Genomic DNA, 13,234 nt, shown 5'->3' with positions numbered 1-13,234 from the left:
ATGGTTTTCCTGGCGTAAAAAGTTGGAGCTGTTTTGGCAACGATCGCTCAGAAGCTTCTATGCACGGATGCTCGTGTGCCCGATTTCGAAGGAACGTGTTTTTGTTGCGGCGGGGAGCTATTCTGGGTGGGCCAAGAAGGGATGGTCGTGTGAGTGACGGGGGATCTGGGCGTAGCGGAGAGTATATATTGCAGCGTCTACAGTGGAGCATCGTCGCCCCCCCGGTGGAGGCAGCAAAAAATTGAGTGGCCACTCACAAGCCAGCTCCATGCACGTTCGTGCCACAAACTACCCGATCCGGAAATTACATCACCCAGGAACCCAGAATATGCGTGCATCGTGGAGATCTGTCCCGTATTCCGTCTGGCTTTCTCAAAAGTCCTGATGTCAGCAACTCATTTTAACGAAGCAGTCCTTTGTTCGTTGAACACGAGATAAAAGGGCAACAACAACTCTTTTCTACAAGACTACAACCTATTGTTTCGATAATATGACCATGAAGTACTGCATATCGCTAACCACCTCAGCTTACTCTGTGCTCATAAATAACTCGGTGCTCTTAGCGCACTCGCTCTTCTCACGCGTCCTAGCAGCGGATGGAAAAAATCAGATAGCGTTTTTATTGAAATGGGGTTAGAATCCAAAAGTCAATTCTTGATGTCCGCTTGCAGCACTAGGTATTAACAAGTAGTAAGCTGAATCCTGCATCAACAGCAAGCAGCAGTCGTAAACCTCGAAAAGCAAACCTCAGTGTCTTGCAGCGGATTGCCAGGAGAAAGCGAGATAGACTTGAGGCAACCTTCGACGACCACGGGGATGATTTAGGTGGCTCGAAATCGTCAACCTGACCAGCATTCAGCAAGCACTGACCTGCACCACCTATTGACCACCAAGCCTCCACCGTCCGCCAACAGCTGCTTTTCTTTCCAGCTCGGGCCTCGCCGAAGCACCTTGCAGTACTCGTACTGCTACATGTTCCCTAAATAAGGACCGCCTGTGTATTTCTTTGTCCTATCCTGTCTGCATAGGAGTCCGGGAGGAAGGAAACCTTTTCCGGGATCTCTTGCCCCGTTCCTGGATACAATCACGGATTTTTCCTTATCCTACACTGGACTAACGGGTCCACCTTCTCCTCCACAAAGATTTTGGCCTATTCGGAATGCGAAGGAGAGTACCTTCTCTGTCCGCATAGATGACCTTCTTTGCAGCTCTCATACCGCTATTGGACACCTTATATACGTTTAATTAACAGATCTTTTGTCTCTTGTTGCATTTCTGGGCTAAATAAATATCATTTTATGGGTTCCAAAAATCCCTGAGATTCGCAGCAAAAATCCTGTTTTTAACCGAAGTAATTCCTCCACGGAATCCCAGCTTTTTCCGGGTTATTCATCGCAATTCATCTGGGTTGGCGGGCACTCGAACTGCGGCAATTTTGGGAGATGGGAGATGCGGTGTCACTTTCGACTTTCCTGACGTTATTCACAAAAATTTCTGTTTGCATATTCACTCCGCCGCGGTCTTGTCGCGTCGTCGACGTCAAAAACATCACTCGATAAGGGTGAAAACACAAGAGTGCTGCGCTAGTGCAAGCAGGTATGGAAATGATTCATATAAGAGGGCAGTCGCCAAGCAATACAAGAACATGACGCCTCTATAAATCTTCACTCACACCTTGAAACTTGTCAAGCCTGTATATCATCCTCTAACAATACCTTACCCACCTTTTGAACCCAAAGAGAACTGGAAAAGACCGCATTTGAATCAAGGCAATGATATCATCAACAGCAGCGACAGTCTTTGGACTCGTTTTGGCGAGCGTGGGAGTTCAAGCCTCCACCCCTCTTGTCAGGACGTACCAAGGAGACTCTTTCTTTGACCGATGGGTGAGCTGATTCTCCAACATGGGCTTTACTTGCTGAGCTTGTTGATTGACATGCTTGGAATCAGACTTACTACGGCAACTACGACAATACCACCAACGGTGACGCTATCGTGAGTTTTCAATCTCAGCTCCCTTGTCATGCCTGTGCGAAGCGGTACATTTGCTAAGATCAATTGACCGCAGTTTGCCAATAAATCCGTAGCCACTTCCACTCCCGAGCTCACATATGTGACGTCTGATGGCAGCGCCATCATCCGAGTGGACAACTCTTCAACCGTTCAGTACAACTACAAGCGTGATACTGTCAAGATCACCTCGACTGACAGTTACCCTGTTGGATCCATATGGGTTCTCGATGCCGTCCACTTACCATATGGATGCAGTGTCTGGCCTGCATTCTGGAGTTATGGTGCTGGTGCGACATGGCCTGAGGAAGGTGAAATCGATGTCATTGAGGGTGTGAACATGGGTTTCTCTAACCAAATGGCTTTGCACACCGAGGACGGGTAAATAATAATGCGGTTATCTTCTGTTACTACCTGTGGCTTACTCTCCATTGTTAGATGTTCCTTGGGATCTTCAGGCTCTTCATTCACTGGTATTGTCAACGACACTTCATGCTACTACGAAGACAACGACAATTCCGGCTGTGGCGTTACCGAAACCAACAATGCTTCCTATGGAGCCGCCTTTGCTGCCGCCGGAGGTGGTGTCTTCGTCACCGAGCTAGCCGAGTCTGGGATTTCCATTTGGTTCTTTAGCCGATCCGATATTCCTGATGCTATAAGCAATGCCGACGACGAAATCGACACTAGTACTTTGGGTACTCCCAGCGCTTATTGGGGTACTGACACCTGTGACATTACCAAATTCTTTGGTGACCAATCTCTTGTCTTCGATATTACTCTTGTAAGTGTATATCCAGCCATCATTTTTTTTGGACCAAAATTAATCCATATGTTAGTGCGGTGACTGGGCTGGTCAGTCTAGCATCCTTGCTTCTACAGGATGCTCTGCTTTGTCTGGTTCCGACACTTGCTACACTACCTATGTGCTCGACGCTAGCAACTACGACACTGCATACGTAAGTGTTCGCCTTTTCTTTCGTACATTCTATCCTCTAATATACATCTTTTGCAGTTTGAGATAAACAGCTTGAAGGTCTACTCGAACGGAAGCTCCTCCAATTCCAGCTCCGACTCTAGCAGCAGCTCTGCCCCGTCTACTCACCGCTTCAGTGCCTTGGGATGGTTGTTGGCTGGTGTTATGGGCGTGTCTGCCTTGGTGGGGATGATGTAGTAATAGAAGTATAAAAGAAGATAAAGATCATATTAGATGTTAGAACCGCTGCGTAACCCTCGGGAAGGGAAACACAGTTTGCCATGGACATTTCCCGCTAGTCAAGGAAAACATGTATCAGTTTTATTGGTACTCTTCCTTTCCGGCGGCATGGTACAATATCGCAGTCCTTTCCATCCCCCCCGTAACCGGAATCTACGTATACTTCCAACTTATTTTTTTTGTCATTCAACGAAATGGCAACTCGCCTTCATAGGTAAGCCGAGTCCAACAGGTTTCAAGTTATGGCTTTACGATGCAGCCCTTTGTAAGTGAGAAGCTAGGGACAATCACTTTTATTTATAGTTATTTAACTCTGAGAGCTGTTGAACATTAGCTGGCAAATGTCATATGTCTAAGAAGTGCAGCAAAATCATCATCAGTTCATCTTCTGCCTAGCGTACATCAATCCCCTGGATATTAAATACGTCTTTCCTGAAGCTATATACTTCTCCTTTCCCAACAGCTATCTTATAAATTGGGTATAAATGCAAGTGAATGAACCAATATGAGTGGTGAATGATCTAATCTAAAACTTTGGAGGCTCTCCTTCCAATGCTGCCTTGCCCCGCATGTAAACCGCCATTGGGTAACCCCTCTCCTCCATCCTTTGCAAAACCTCTGCTGCCCTCTGCTGGTCTCCACATGTGATCTCCGCTCGAATCATTGATTCGTACGTTGACGGTTCTCGGTAGACCACACCAGTCGTCGCAGCCTGTGTTGACGGCTTGGCGTGGCCAGATGAGGTGAGAAGAACAGGATGGTTGTTGGGAGCGGCGACACCAGTGATACTGTCTCCCATGGACTCAAAGACCTCACGGGCACGTCCAATGTTACCAGCTCTGGCATAGCCGTTAATGAGAACATTGTAAACGTAAGCCGTCGGTTGTACACCACTCTCAAGCATTCTAGTGTGAGCCTCCTCTAATTGCTCGATAGTACCTTGCTGACTGAGCACATTTAACCATGCCTCCCATACAACTGCTTCGTAGTCTCCACCCTTCTCTGGAATCTTGTCGAACACCTCCTTGGCCCTCTTGGCATCACCCGCGTGAATACCGTATGCGGAGATCAAGCTCGCCCAGTGAGTCCCTTGAACTCGTACAGATTTGTCGGCAATAAGATGAGCGAATACGAGCTCCATAGCAGGGATATCAATAGGAGGGAGAGTGGCATAGGCGTCGATAAGGAGCTTGTAGGTGTGGGCAGAAGGAGGGACGCGAGCGCGTTGAAGGGCACCATAATAATAGAGGAAACGTTCTCGGTTGGGTTGGGTTTGAAGGTAAAACTGCATCATAGTGCTGGATTTGATGTCAACAGAAACTCAACAAGCGTAAAAAGTATGTCTTACTTGTAGGGAGGGACACGAGGTCGGAAATTGGGCTGGGAAGTCATTTCCTCGAACAAAGTCTCTGCGGACAAAGCATCGCCAACTCGACAACAAGCATTCTTGAACGCTTTGTTAGTTCAAGAAACTGCAGATATAAAGGCAAAACTTACGATAACAGCTCCGTAAGTAACACTGGATGGCCTAATCCTTTCGGACTTCATCCTCATGAACAGATCCAACGCACTTTCCGCCTTCCTGGCCTTACTTAATTTGCTGATAACAGTGTTGTACAAGAACAGATGAGGTTTCACACCCATACCGAGAGCTTCTTCCCATAATTCTCTAGCGACCAGCGCATCATCGGTGGTGTCTTTTGAAGAGGCAATCATGGTAGCATAAGCATCAGCACTGGGCGTGAAGCCAGCTTGGACAATACGAGCTCGATGGAGACCGGCCTCTTCGAGATAACCAAGGTGACAGCAAGCGATGAGCATAGCGTTCTCGGCAGAGTACCAACTCTGGGCTTGAACATCTGGTCTGACCAAAGAGTTGAGTACAACCTGGGCCAGCTCGTAAAGCTCCCGGACTTTAGGTTCATCGTTGCGACGGGCAAGATGATCCATCAAGGAAAGAATGATTTCGAGTCGAGGGACTTGGGAGACGGAAAGACCGTCTCGAAGGAGTGCGTAAGCTTCTAGAGGAGTGATGGTGGGATTACGGTAAGTGAAGCGCTCGATCGAGGAAGTAAGCGTTTGTGAGAAAGAAAGCGCAGGGGCAGAGGTAGCCGAAGAGGCATGAGATTGACTGGGAGAGGCGGCTTCGGAAGGACGTTCACTCCCAGAGACAGTTTCGGATTGGATAAAAGTGGGAGAAACGGGTTGGACCAAGTTAGTGGCTTCTTGCTCGCCAAAGACAGCACCCAACATGGATCGAGCGCGCTCAGCACCGAACCTGAATATCACGTTTTTCACTAAATAGCCGACGGCCTGGTTTGAGTTCGCATTCTTCATATCCTCACTGACGTCGGTCGCCGCGAGATCCTGCATCAATTGCTCAAGCGCCTCGTCATATTCCCCCTCATTTACTTGCTTTTGTTCAACGACAGTGAAGGCATCGAGAAGAATATAGAGCGATTCCTTGCTCAGATCGCGCTCATCAACAGGCCTGCCTTTCTCTGAGATATATGCCTGGATGAGCTTCTCCGCCACGAATGGCGTCAAATCAGCGTGATGCCGGCCAAATGCCTTGATCAACTCGATTCGGTACTTGAAGGGTATGTCTTCCTTAGCGATTTGGTCGCAAGCATCATTCAGTCTTTGGATGGTGTTGGCAGGAAGCTTTCGGGCAGAGATGAGATCAACGACGCGAATCATATTGGTATAATCGCTAGCCTGAGCGAGGAGTGTAAGGTGGAGGACGACAGTTCGCAGATCGAGTTGAATGGGAACGGCAGCAAGTACTTCCTGCGCACGGGCGAGCGTGCGAGCAGCTTCTTCAGGAATCGAGCGAGCGGCGTGGTGAATAAGAGCAAAGTTAGTCTTCCACGCGACGGTGCGCAGGCTGTGTTGGGCGCTTGGTTGAGCCAACTCATCACGAATCCCCCCAAGCCCAATAACGACGTCAGCAGCGTCAAACCAACGTCCCTTGAGGAGGAGCTGTTCTGCAAGGACAATGGTGTGTTCAAGGGTGAGTCGATGGGGCGAGTTCTGAGTAACAATAGCAGAGGCTTGCAAGCTGTTGAACCACTCTAAGGCGAGGTCGAATTCACCAGCTCGAGCAAGGGCAGTTACAAGTACACCGCACGTCCTGTGGGTGGCAGGCGGCACCTCACCCTTAGTTTTCTTTTCTGCGACCTCTGCCATTTCTCCAAAAACTTCAAACGCTTTGCTCAACTCCCCAACTTCAATGAAAGCACTTATCACAATATCCCAAGGCTCCCGCATGGCTCCTTCGATCCTGACATCATAGGCTTCACGCTGACCGCACGCAGCGGCCCAGTCTTCTCGACTTGCGGTCTTGGCCAGACCTCGGTACTTGTTCCATACTTGACTAAGAGCAGAAGCGTCCTTGATTTTAGCGTAGGCCAAGAAAAGGTGCTTGTAAAGCGATATTATACCTGGCACTTCATGGGACTCGGCGTGCTCGACCAACTGTTCCATCACAGTTACATCAGGCTTCTCCAGTTTGCTCAAAGCGTCTAACACAGTGCCATGTATCGACACGACAAATCGCCCAGCCTGGCCTGTTAAAGCCGCCGCTCGGAAAAGCCTGACTGCCGACAAAACATTGTTTTCGGCGAGGTATGCCTCTATGTTTGCGTCGTTTTCAGCCGCTACTTCAGGATCCCAAGTCTGATTTCCACTAATTTCGGACCGCCACAAGCCCCAAGTCTTTTGGCGTTCCCAGATCTCCTGACTCCCTCTAACGTCTCGCTCTCTCATAGCCAAAGCTCGGATTACTGCGCCGTAGGTCATACTATCAGGGATCATGTCTTTCTCTAAAAGCTCGTTGTAAATTTCGAGGATTGGCGCGATGGATTGACCAGGACTTCGAATCGCAAGAGCCGCAATGAGGCAGGCGTTGTAAATCCTGATAGAATAACCGGATGGAAGGGGGTAATGCTTTGACAATTCTGGAACACCAGGAAGACTGTCTGGAGAGAAAGGTGGAAGCGATCGAGGAGAACGATAATGGGTGATGAGGTTTTTCACGAGTTCGGCATTTCCATTCTGTTTCGCTTGGCGGAGTGCTTGGAGAATCGCCTCTTCACGCTGTTTGTCCTCCTTCTGCTCGTGAGTCGCAATACTGGAAAGATCAGCAGGAGGGAGGTCGAGCGATGGCCGCTCAACTGCAGCAGTGGAATTCCTCCTGATCCCTCCCAACTGCCAACCAGCTGTGACTGTTGAGGGCAAATCTCGTCCAGCAAGGTCCATCAACACTCGATTGGGCTGACCGATCGTCCTAACCTCTCGCCCAGCACGAGGAGTCATCAACTCCAATTCTTCAACCGCCTCGATATCCTCTGCTTCAAGAGCTCGAGGTGCATTAGATGTTGTCGAAAGAGCACGAAGGCCTATTGATCGAGGCTGAGGAATACCGACCTGGAAAATGTCGAAAGAAGTATGGGAACGGGATAGTGATCGGGTTGAAGTAGACGTTAAGGGTAATCGGCCAGAGGTATATTCGGCGATAGAATCTCGTCTGTGGATTCTGGGAACATCTTCGAGCTCAACGACCGTAAAATCCTTACCCCCTTTTCGTTCTTCAATTGCTCGTCGCGCCCGAACAGAATCATTGAGGTGAACTATTCGTGGTGTCTTGGACAGACGGTGTTTAAGGAGTAGAGATGTATTTGAAGAGGATGAACTTGAAGCGTCCTTTTTTCGCTCGTCAGAGAGGGTGGAAGAAGGATCGAAAGAAGCTGTTTGAGGGAGAGAGAGGAAAGCTCGCGCGTGACCCTACCGTCTGATCAGCTTTTCTTGCCACCATGCATTTTGCAGACTTCCCCACTCACGGTATATCCTCCACCGGCACCTGCGCCGCCACCATAGCCTGTCCGTCCAGCATGTCCAGACGCACCACCGGCCTGGGCAGAATGTTGCCCCTGGACAATTACTGAATTACTCGTGCCATGCTGAGGGAGATGGTGTAAAAGAGAAGGGTTGGCGGTGAAGTGGTCTGGAGAGGCAGGGGAATGAGAAGAGGGGAGACGGATGAAGGGACGGAGGTGGGAACTAGGGGAATTTAGCTGGAGCTGGGAGCTGTGTTTGGGAGTACTTACGTTGCTTTTGTGAACATGGCTGCAAGATGAAGGTGTTAACGAATGTCGAATGGGGGTGAAGTGAAGTTGTCCTGATCCGTGTTGGTTCTTCTATGCTGTCATTCTTTTCTTGCAGTGCAGCGGGGGAGGGAGACAACGGTGGCGGAGATGTGCTTGCACGACTTTTCAGCGATATCTGTAATCTTTTTCCTACTCAACTCAATCTTTTCTTGCCCATCTGCCGAAGACGCATGCTCAACTTTTCGGCAACCGTCCTCATGCCTCCACTCCGATTTCTTCCGGCGTTACGGCGTTTTATCTCTTTTATCGCTCCATATCCCGACAAACCCTACGTTATCTCTTATGCATCATGCAAGCTAATGGTCTAATATATTTACAGCGTGAATAAAAAGGCTGACGGCCTATGCAACTTGCTACATAGTAGGTACATGATGAATGAAATTTCGTGAAAGAACATGGTGAAATACCGCAGAGAGATTTGAACTTCGTGATCGTTCATCGGTCATTAGTTATCGCCAGCTTATCGCTGAAGTGCAGTAGACAGCCTGACTTGTAATGGGATGACTCCTCCTATGCCAGAATTCGGCGGCCCATACCCTCCAGCAAGAGCCTTTCGGCACACCTAGACGATACAATCAGAACCTGGCCTCTTCCAATATGTGACGATTAACTTACAGGGCACTCTCCTTCAACAACCCACTTTCCATCCACACTCCATAAACCGTTCAACACCTCTTTCACTTGTACATCTTCCATCTCCTCAATCATACCCGCTATTGCCGCGTCTCTTTCTTCCTCAGGCCACTTCTGCTGCAGCAGTCCCTGCTCCATCTCTGCAATCTTTTGATCCATGTACGTCTGGCGTAGCATATCAGCTGTCCAATGAGTGGGTTGCTCCTCTTTGACTCTGGAAAAGCCGTGCCCTCTGCGTGTGGGAGTCGAGCCTCGAGTACGACCCCGACTGCGACCACGATGAGGTAAACTGGCAAATGGGTTGGGGTAAGGATTGGGATTCCGTCGGATAGCGGCGAGTAGGGAAGAGTGTAAGCACCCAGCACATAAAATGTGTCCACTGTTGGCAGACAGTTAGTTTATTACAGAGATCTAAGAGAAAGAAATATACCATGGTGTCAAGATAGCGGGATTCGGAGCGTTAAAGCAAATAGGGCAATCTGAACATGTCGGTCAAATCATATTCGCATCTCCAAACGTTTGACATACGATAACCAGTCCCCAAGGCGCTGCTCTCATCCAACCCGGTTCCTTCATTCTCCTTTTCAGTCTCCACACTTTTTGCCTTTACACTTTGAAGACCCAAAAGTTCGTCTTCCTCATCGGACGAAATCTCAATAGGGATCGATGATGGTACAGCTCTTCCTTTTCCCTTCTCTTGGGTGGTATATCGTGGACCGTATTCGTCGGAGGAAGATAACGAGTCTTCGTGAACTAAAACCGGCGTTGACTGATTGGTCCTTCTCTCGTGTGTACCGCTCCGACTGGTAACTGCGCTGCGTGTAATCCGACGAGAATGTACATTTGCGAGCGTCTGTCCTCGACTTACGGCCTGAGGCGAAATAGCCACGATACTATCACCACTCCCATTACCATTCTCACTTTCGCTTTCGCTGATCTCGATCGGTTCTTGAGCAGCCCTTGATTGACTTCGTGATGGAGCGCCACTTGCTACTACCGAAGGGGTTGTTACAGTGGTCGCTGGAACCAGTAACGCTACTCTTGATGACGAGGAGCGGCTAGACTCTCTACTACCGCTTCTGCTTGCGCCATTGCTTCTTCCGCTGCTTACACTGCCGGCCCGAGAGCCATCACGAAGCCTTCTCCTTGGTGCTATAGGGACATCTGCGATAGTCGGTCTGGGCCTTAGAGAAGCATGTGGGGAGGGAGGGGATGCTGCTGGAGGCATCAGTAGATACGTGACTAAGGTTGTCGCTGTCAACTACTCGAAATGAATAACTGGAGCTTTGATTAACCATTATCACCGGTTCAATGGCAAATGAAATAATCCCGAGCAAGGGTAGGCGGGCTGCAGAAGTCACGCAGATTTGTTGGGATATAGGCACGCGAAAAACGATTTGGCCGGTCTTTGTTCCGCCACCCTCTTTTCGTCACTCCTTGTGTAACACTTTCACTCCATCTGCTATACCTATAAAAGACCCTGCCGACTTGAAAAAGAGGCAGCGACATCACTTTTTAGTACTTAAGACACAGACATAGGTCTATCAAAATGCCCAAGGTGAGTTTTGGATGTCAGCGGATTGGGCGAAGCTAATGGGTTTCTGCAGAACAAGGGAAAGGTTTGTCGTGCTTCACTTGATTATTAAAAGTAATATTGGTAGATCTAGAGCTGACCATGGTACATGCCTGCTCTTCTTAAATCTCATCATATCGCTGCTGCATCTGTGATATATCAATATCAACTTTCGACATTTATCCACCCACATTATCAACACGACTCGCTTCGATTGTCGAAAACTCATTTTCTCCTTGGTAAATGAATCTCGCAGGGTGGCAAAAACAACCGACGAGGAAAGAAGGAAGACGGTGAGAACAAGCGAGAATTGATCTTCAAGGAAGACGGTCAGGGTGGGTCATTTTCCATCATTTTGCTGCCAGACCAGACTGTCTTCTTTATCCAGTGCTAAATCAATACTTGTAGAATACGCTCAGGTTGTCAAAATGCTTGGTAACGGTAGATTAGAAGCCAAGTGTCAGGATGGCGAGTCTCGTCTTGCTCAAATCCGAGGCCAAATGAGGAAGAAGGTACGTTTTCCCCATCTATCTCGGCTCTTCCTTTTTATGCTCACTTCATTACCTTCAATATAGGTTTGGATTGTTGTCGGCGACATCATCCTCCTCTCTCTCCGAGATTTCCAGGACGACCGTGCTGATGTTATCCACCGATACACTCCTGACGAAGCTCGTAACCTCAAGACCTATGGAGAGTTGAAGGACTTCCAGCTTGTGGAGAACCAGGAGGCTGGTGGCGAGGAGGACGAGGAGGGTGGTATTGAATTCGAGGAGGCTGACATTGATGACATCTGTAAGCCCTTTGCTCTGCACCCATGTTTGAAAAGACAGCCACTGATGGCCTATGCAGAGACGGTTGGCGTGGTTTTTTGTGTATATAAGGAATGCATCCAACTATCTAGTGTTTATCGTGCTTTCTCTTTTTTCCATGTCATCTGGTTCATAATATCATCGACACTGTCATGGCCGTTGTCTGCATCGTGCGGAATTCGAAAGAAGGGGATTGGGCGACCCTCTCAACTTACGTAATTGCATCCATGACGAGCGCTATAGCGTTTGTGTCTGTTCACTATTTATTGCTTCTTTCGTTCTTTCGTCCTTAATTATAGATAATTGTTTCTTTTGCTCACATTTTGCCGGATTCTTCAAGACCGTTATTCTGCGTACCATGTCGTCTCCCTTCCCAATCCCTCAGCTCACCTATCCGTCCCCTTCCAATTCCACTTCTAACCCTGCAACCTTTGCTCCTTCTCCGCTATCTCAATTCGTAGCATCTGCATTGGCTTCGACCACGCTCGCTCCCGGATCCAACGGTGGTGGAACAGGTAACACACCCAATTTAGGGACTATGGGCATCTCTCCCAACTTTAGCTTTGGCCTCACACCGTCCAACTTGTCTCAAGGTCCTACTTCCAATATTCCGTTTTCCCAACTTGCTCTTCTCAATTCGACCGAGGCCACAAACGCGGCTTTACCTGCAGAGAACGATGGCACAGGCTTGTTGAGGAGCTTGGAACAGGCGGATGGGGTTTTGGGAAGGATGGAAGAGCTGTTGAAGGAGATCGATAATGTTGAGAAGGGTGTGTTCGGGGATGGTGAGGGAATCGGTAGATTGGAGGGGTTGTACCTCGAGTGTACGTCTTTTCTCCCACATCTCATGAATCATCGTGCTAAAATTAGTTTAGATACCCAGCTGTTATTAGGCCTCCTTGGTTCATCCCAGTCCCAGCTGTTCGGCGCCCTCCCAATCTTGCCTGCAAATGAGCAGTTAGAAAAGAAGGAACCTACAGCGCAAGATTTGGCAGCATGGGCAGAGGAAAGGGCTTCTCTCGAGTTTTCAAGAAAAGAAGCGTTACGCGCAGGAGGCAAGGCTGTTCTGGACGTTCTAAGAGCTAGTGCTGCTGCAGGAGGGAAATAAAGTCAGCTAAAGCGCTGAGGAGAAGGATGGGTGATCGTAGCTGAAATCACATGTTAGGAAGCTGGCGCACTGCTGTAAGTGCCTGTTTTTCACTCTGATGTCCGCGGACTCTCCAGCTGCGAGCGTCAGGCTAACTCGTAGAACAGATTGTGGCTACCATCATCCAGATGCCCTGTGGGGCGATAATCATGGCGCAATGGCCATGGCAGCGTTCCGCTAATAGATCTGGCTTGATGTTGGTCGATCTTAATAATGAAGGCAGCTTTTTTTATTCGACAAAGATTTATGCCGGAGGAGACATATCAAACTAGTCGGATTTCTGTAATTCATTAGCGTGTTGTGAGTAATCTCACCCAACATTGTTTGCTTAATCAATTGACGATCTTGCCTAGTCATCTGCATTCATCACCCTACGTCACGATGTCTTAAAGATTGCGATTCGAGTTCGAATTGCGTCACTGTCACTCATGTCCTGCGCCACTTCAACTCCTGGCACCATCAATACTCATGCCAATGCATCGCGACAATCTATGTGAAGTGTCATTACCTAGCAGCATGATTATGCGAACCAGATTAATCCCCAAAGTCTCCTCGCGTATATACAGCTACAAGTCCGCAAACTATTCGTCATTCGTTAAATTGGTCATTATGTACCACAACCCAAAAACTTCTTTCTTCTTCGTTCCATTCTTCTCCTATCACACACCTACGTTTCTC

At 48.6% G+C, this 13,234-nt stretch overlaps 4 protein-coding genes across 4 annotated transcripts; 2 read left to right on the top strand and 2 right to left on the bottom strand.

Annotated features, from left to right (window-relative positions):
* Positions 1-1,772: 1,772 nt before the first annotated feature.
* CNBL1140 (hypothetical protein) lies at positions 1,773-3,184 on the top strand (the record flags this gene model as incomplete). The annotated part of the gene is made up of 6 exons (XM_767406.1): positions 1,773-1,886; positions 1,951-1,995; positions 2,069-2,391; positions 2,449-2,794; positions 2,850-2,969; positions 3,026-3,184. The coding sequence occupies 6 exons, from the start codon at positions 1,773-1,775 to the stop codon at positions 3,182-3,184; spliced, it is 1,107 nt and encodes a 368-aa protein (XP_772499.1).
* Positions 3,185-3,752: 568 nt separating this feature from the next.
* CNBL1130 (hypothetical protein) lies at positions 3,753-8,351 on the bottom strand (the record flags this gene model as incomplete). Its single annotated transcript, XM_767405.1, has 5 exons — positions 3,753-4,524; positions 4,575-4,672; positions 4,724-8,011; positions 8,068-8,287; positions 8,335-8,351. 5 exons carry the CDS (start codon positions 8,349-8,351, stop codon positions 3,753-3,755), a joined length of 4,395 nt encoding a protein of 1,464 aa, XP_772498.1.
* A 503-nt stretch (positions 8,352-8,854) lies between these two features.
* On the bottom strand, positions 8,855-10,255 carry CNBL1120 (hypothetical protein; the record flags this gene model as incomplete). The annotated part of the gene is made up of 4 exons (XM_767404.1): positions 8,855-8,956; positions 9,010-9,406; positions 9,458-9,506; positions 9,556-10,255. The coding sequence occupies 4 exons, from the start codon at positions 10,253-10,255 to the stop codon at positions 8,855-8,857; spliced, it is 1,248 nt and encodes a 415-aa protein (XP_772497.1).
* Positions 10,256-10,576: 321 nt separating this feature from the next.
* Positions 10,577-11,451, top strand: CNBL1110 (hypothetical protein; the record flags this gene model as incomplete). The annotated part of the gene is made up of 6 exons (XM_767403.1): positions 10,577-10,585; positions 10,635-10,646; positions 10,857-10,935; positions 11,009-11,112; positions 11,176-11,392; positions 11,450-11,451. Coding segments are annotated over 6 exons (423 nt in total).
* Positions 11,452-13,234: the final 1,783 nt, after the last annotated feature.

Source organism: Cryptococcus neoformans, chromosome 12 (assembly GCF_000149385.1).
Source record: "Cryptococcus neoformans var. neoformans B-3501A chromosome 12, whole genome shotgun sequence".
NCBI classification, from domain to species: domain Eukaryota; kingdom Fungi; phylum Basidiomycota; class Tremellomycetes; order Tremellales; family Cryptococcaceae; genus Cryptococcus; species Cryptococcus deneoformans.
This window is presented reverse-complemented; position numbering and strand designations above follow the sequence as displayed.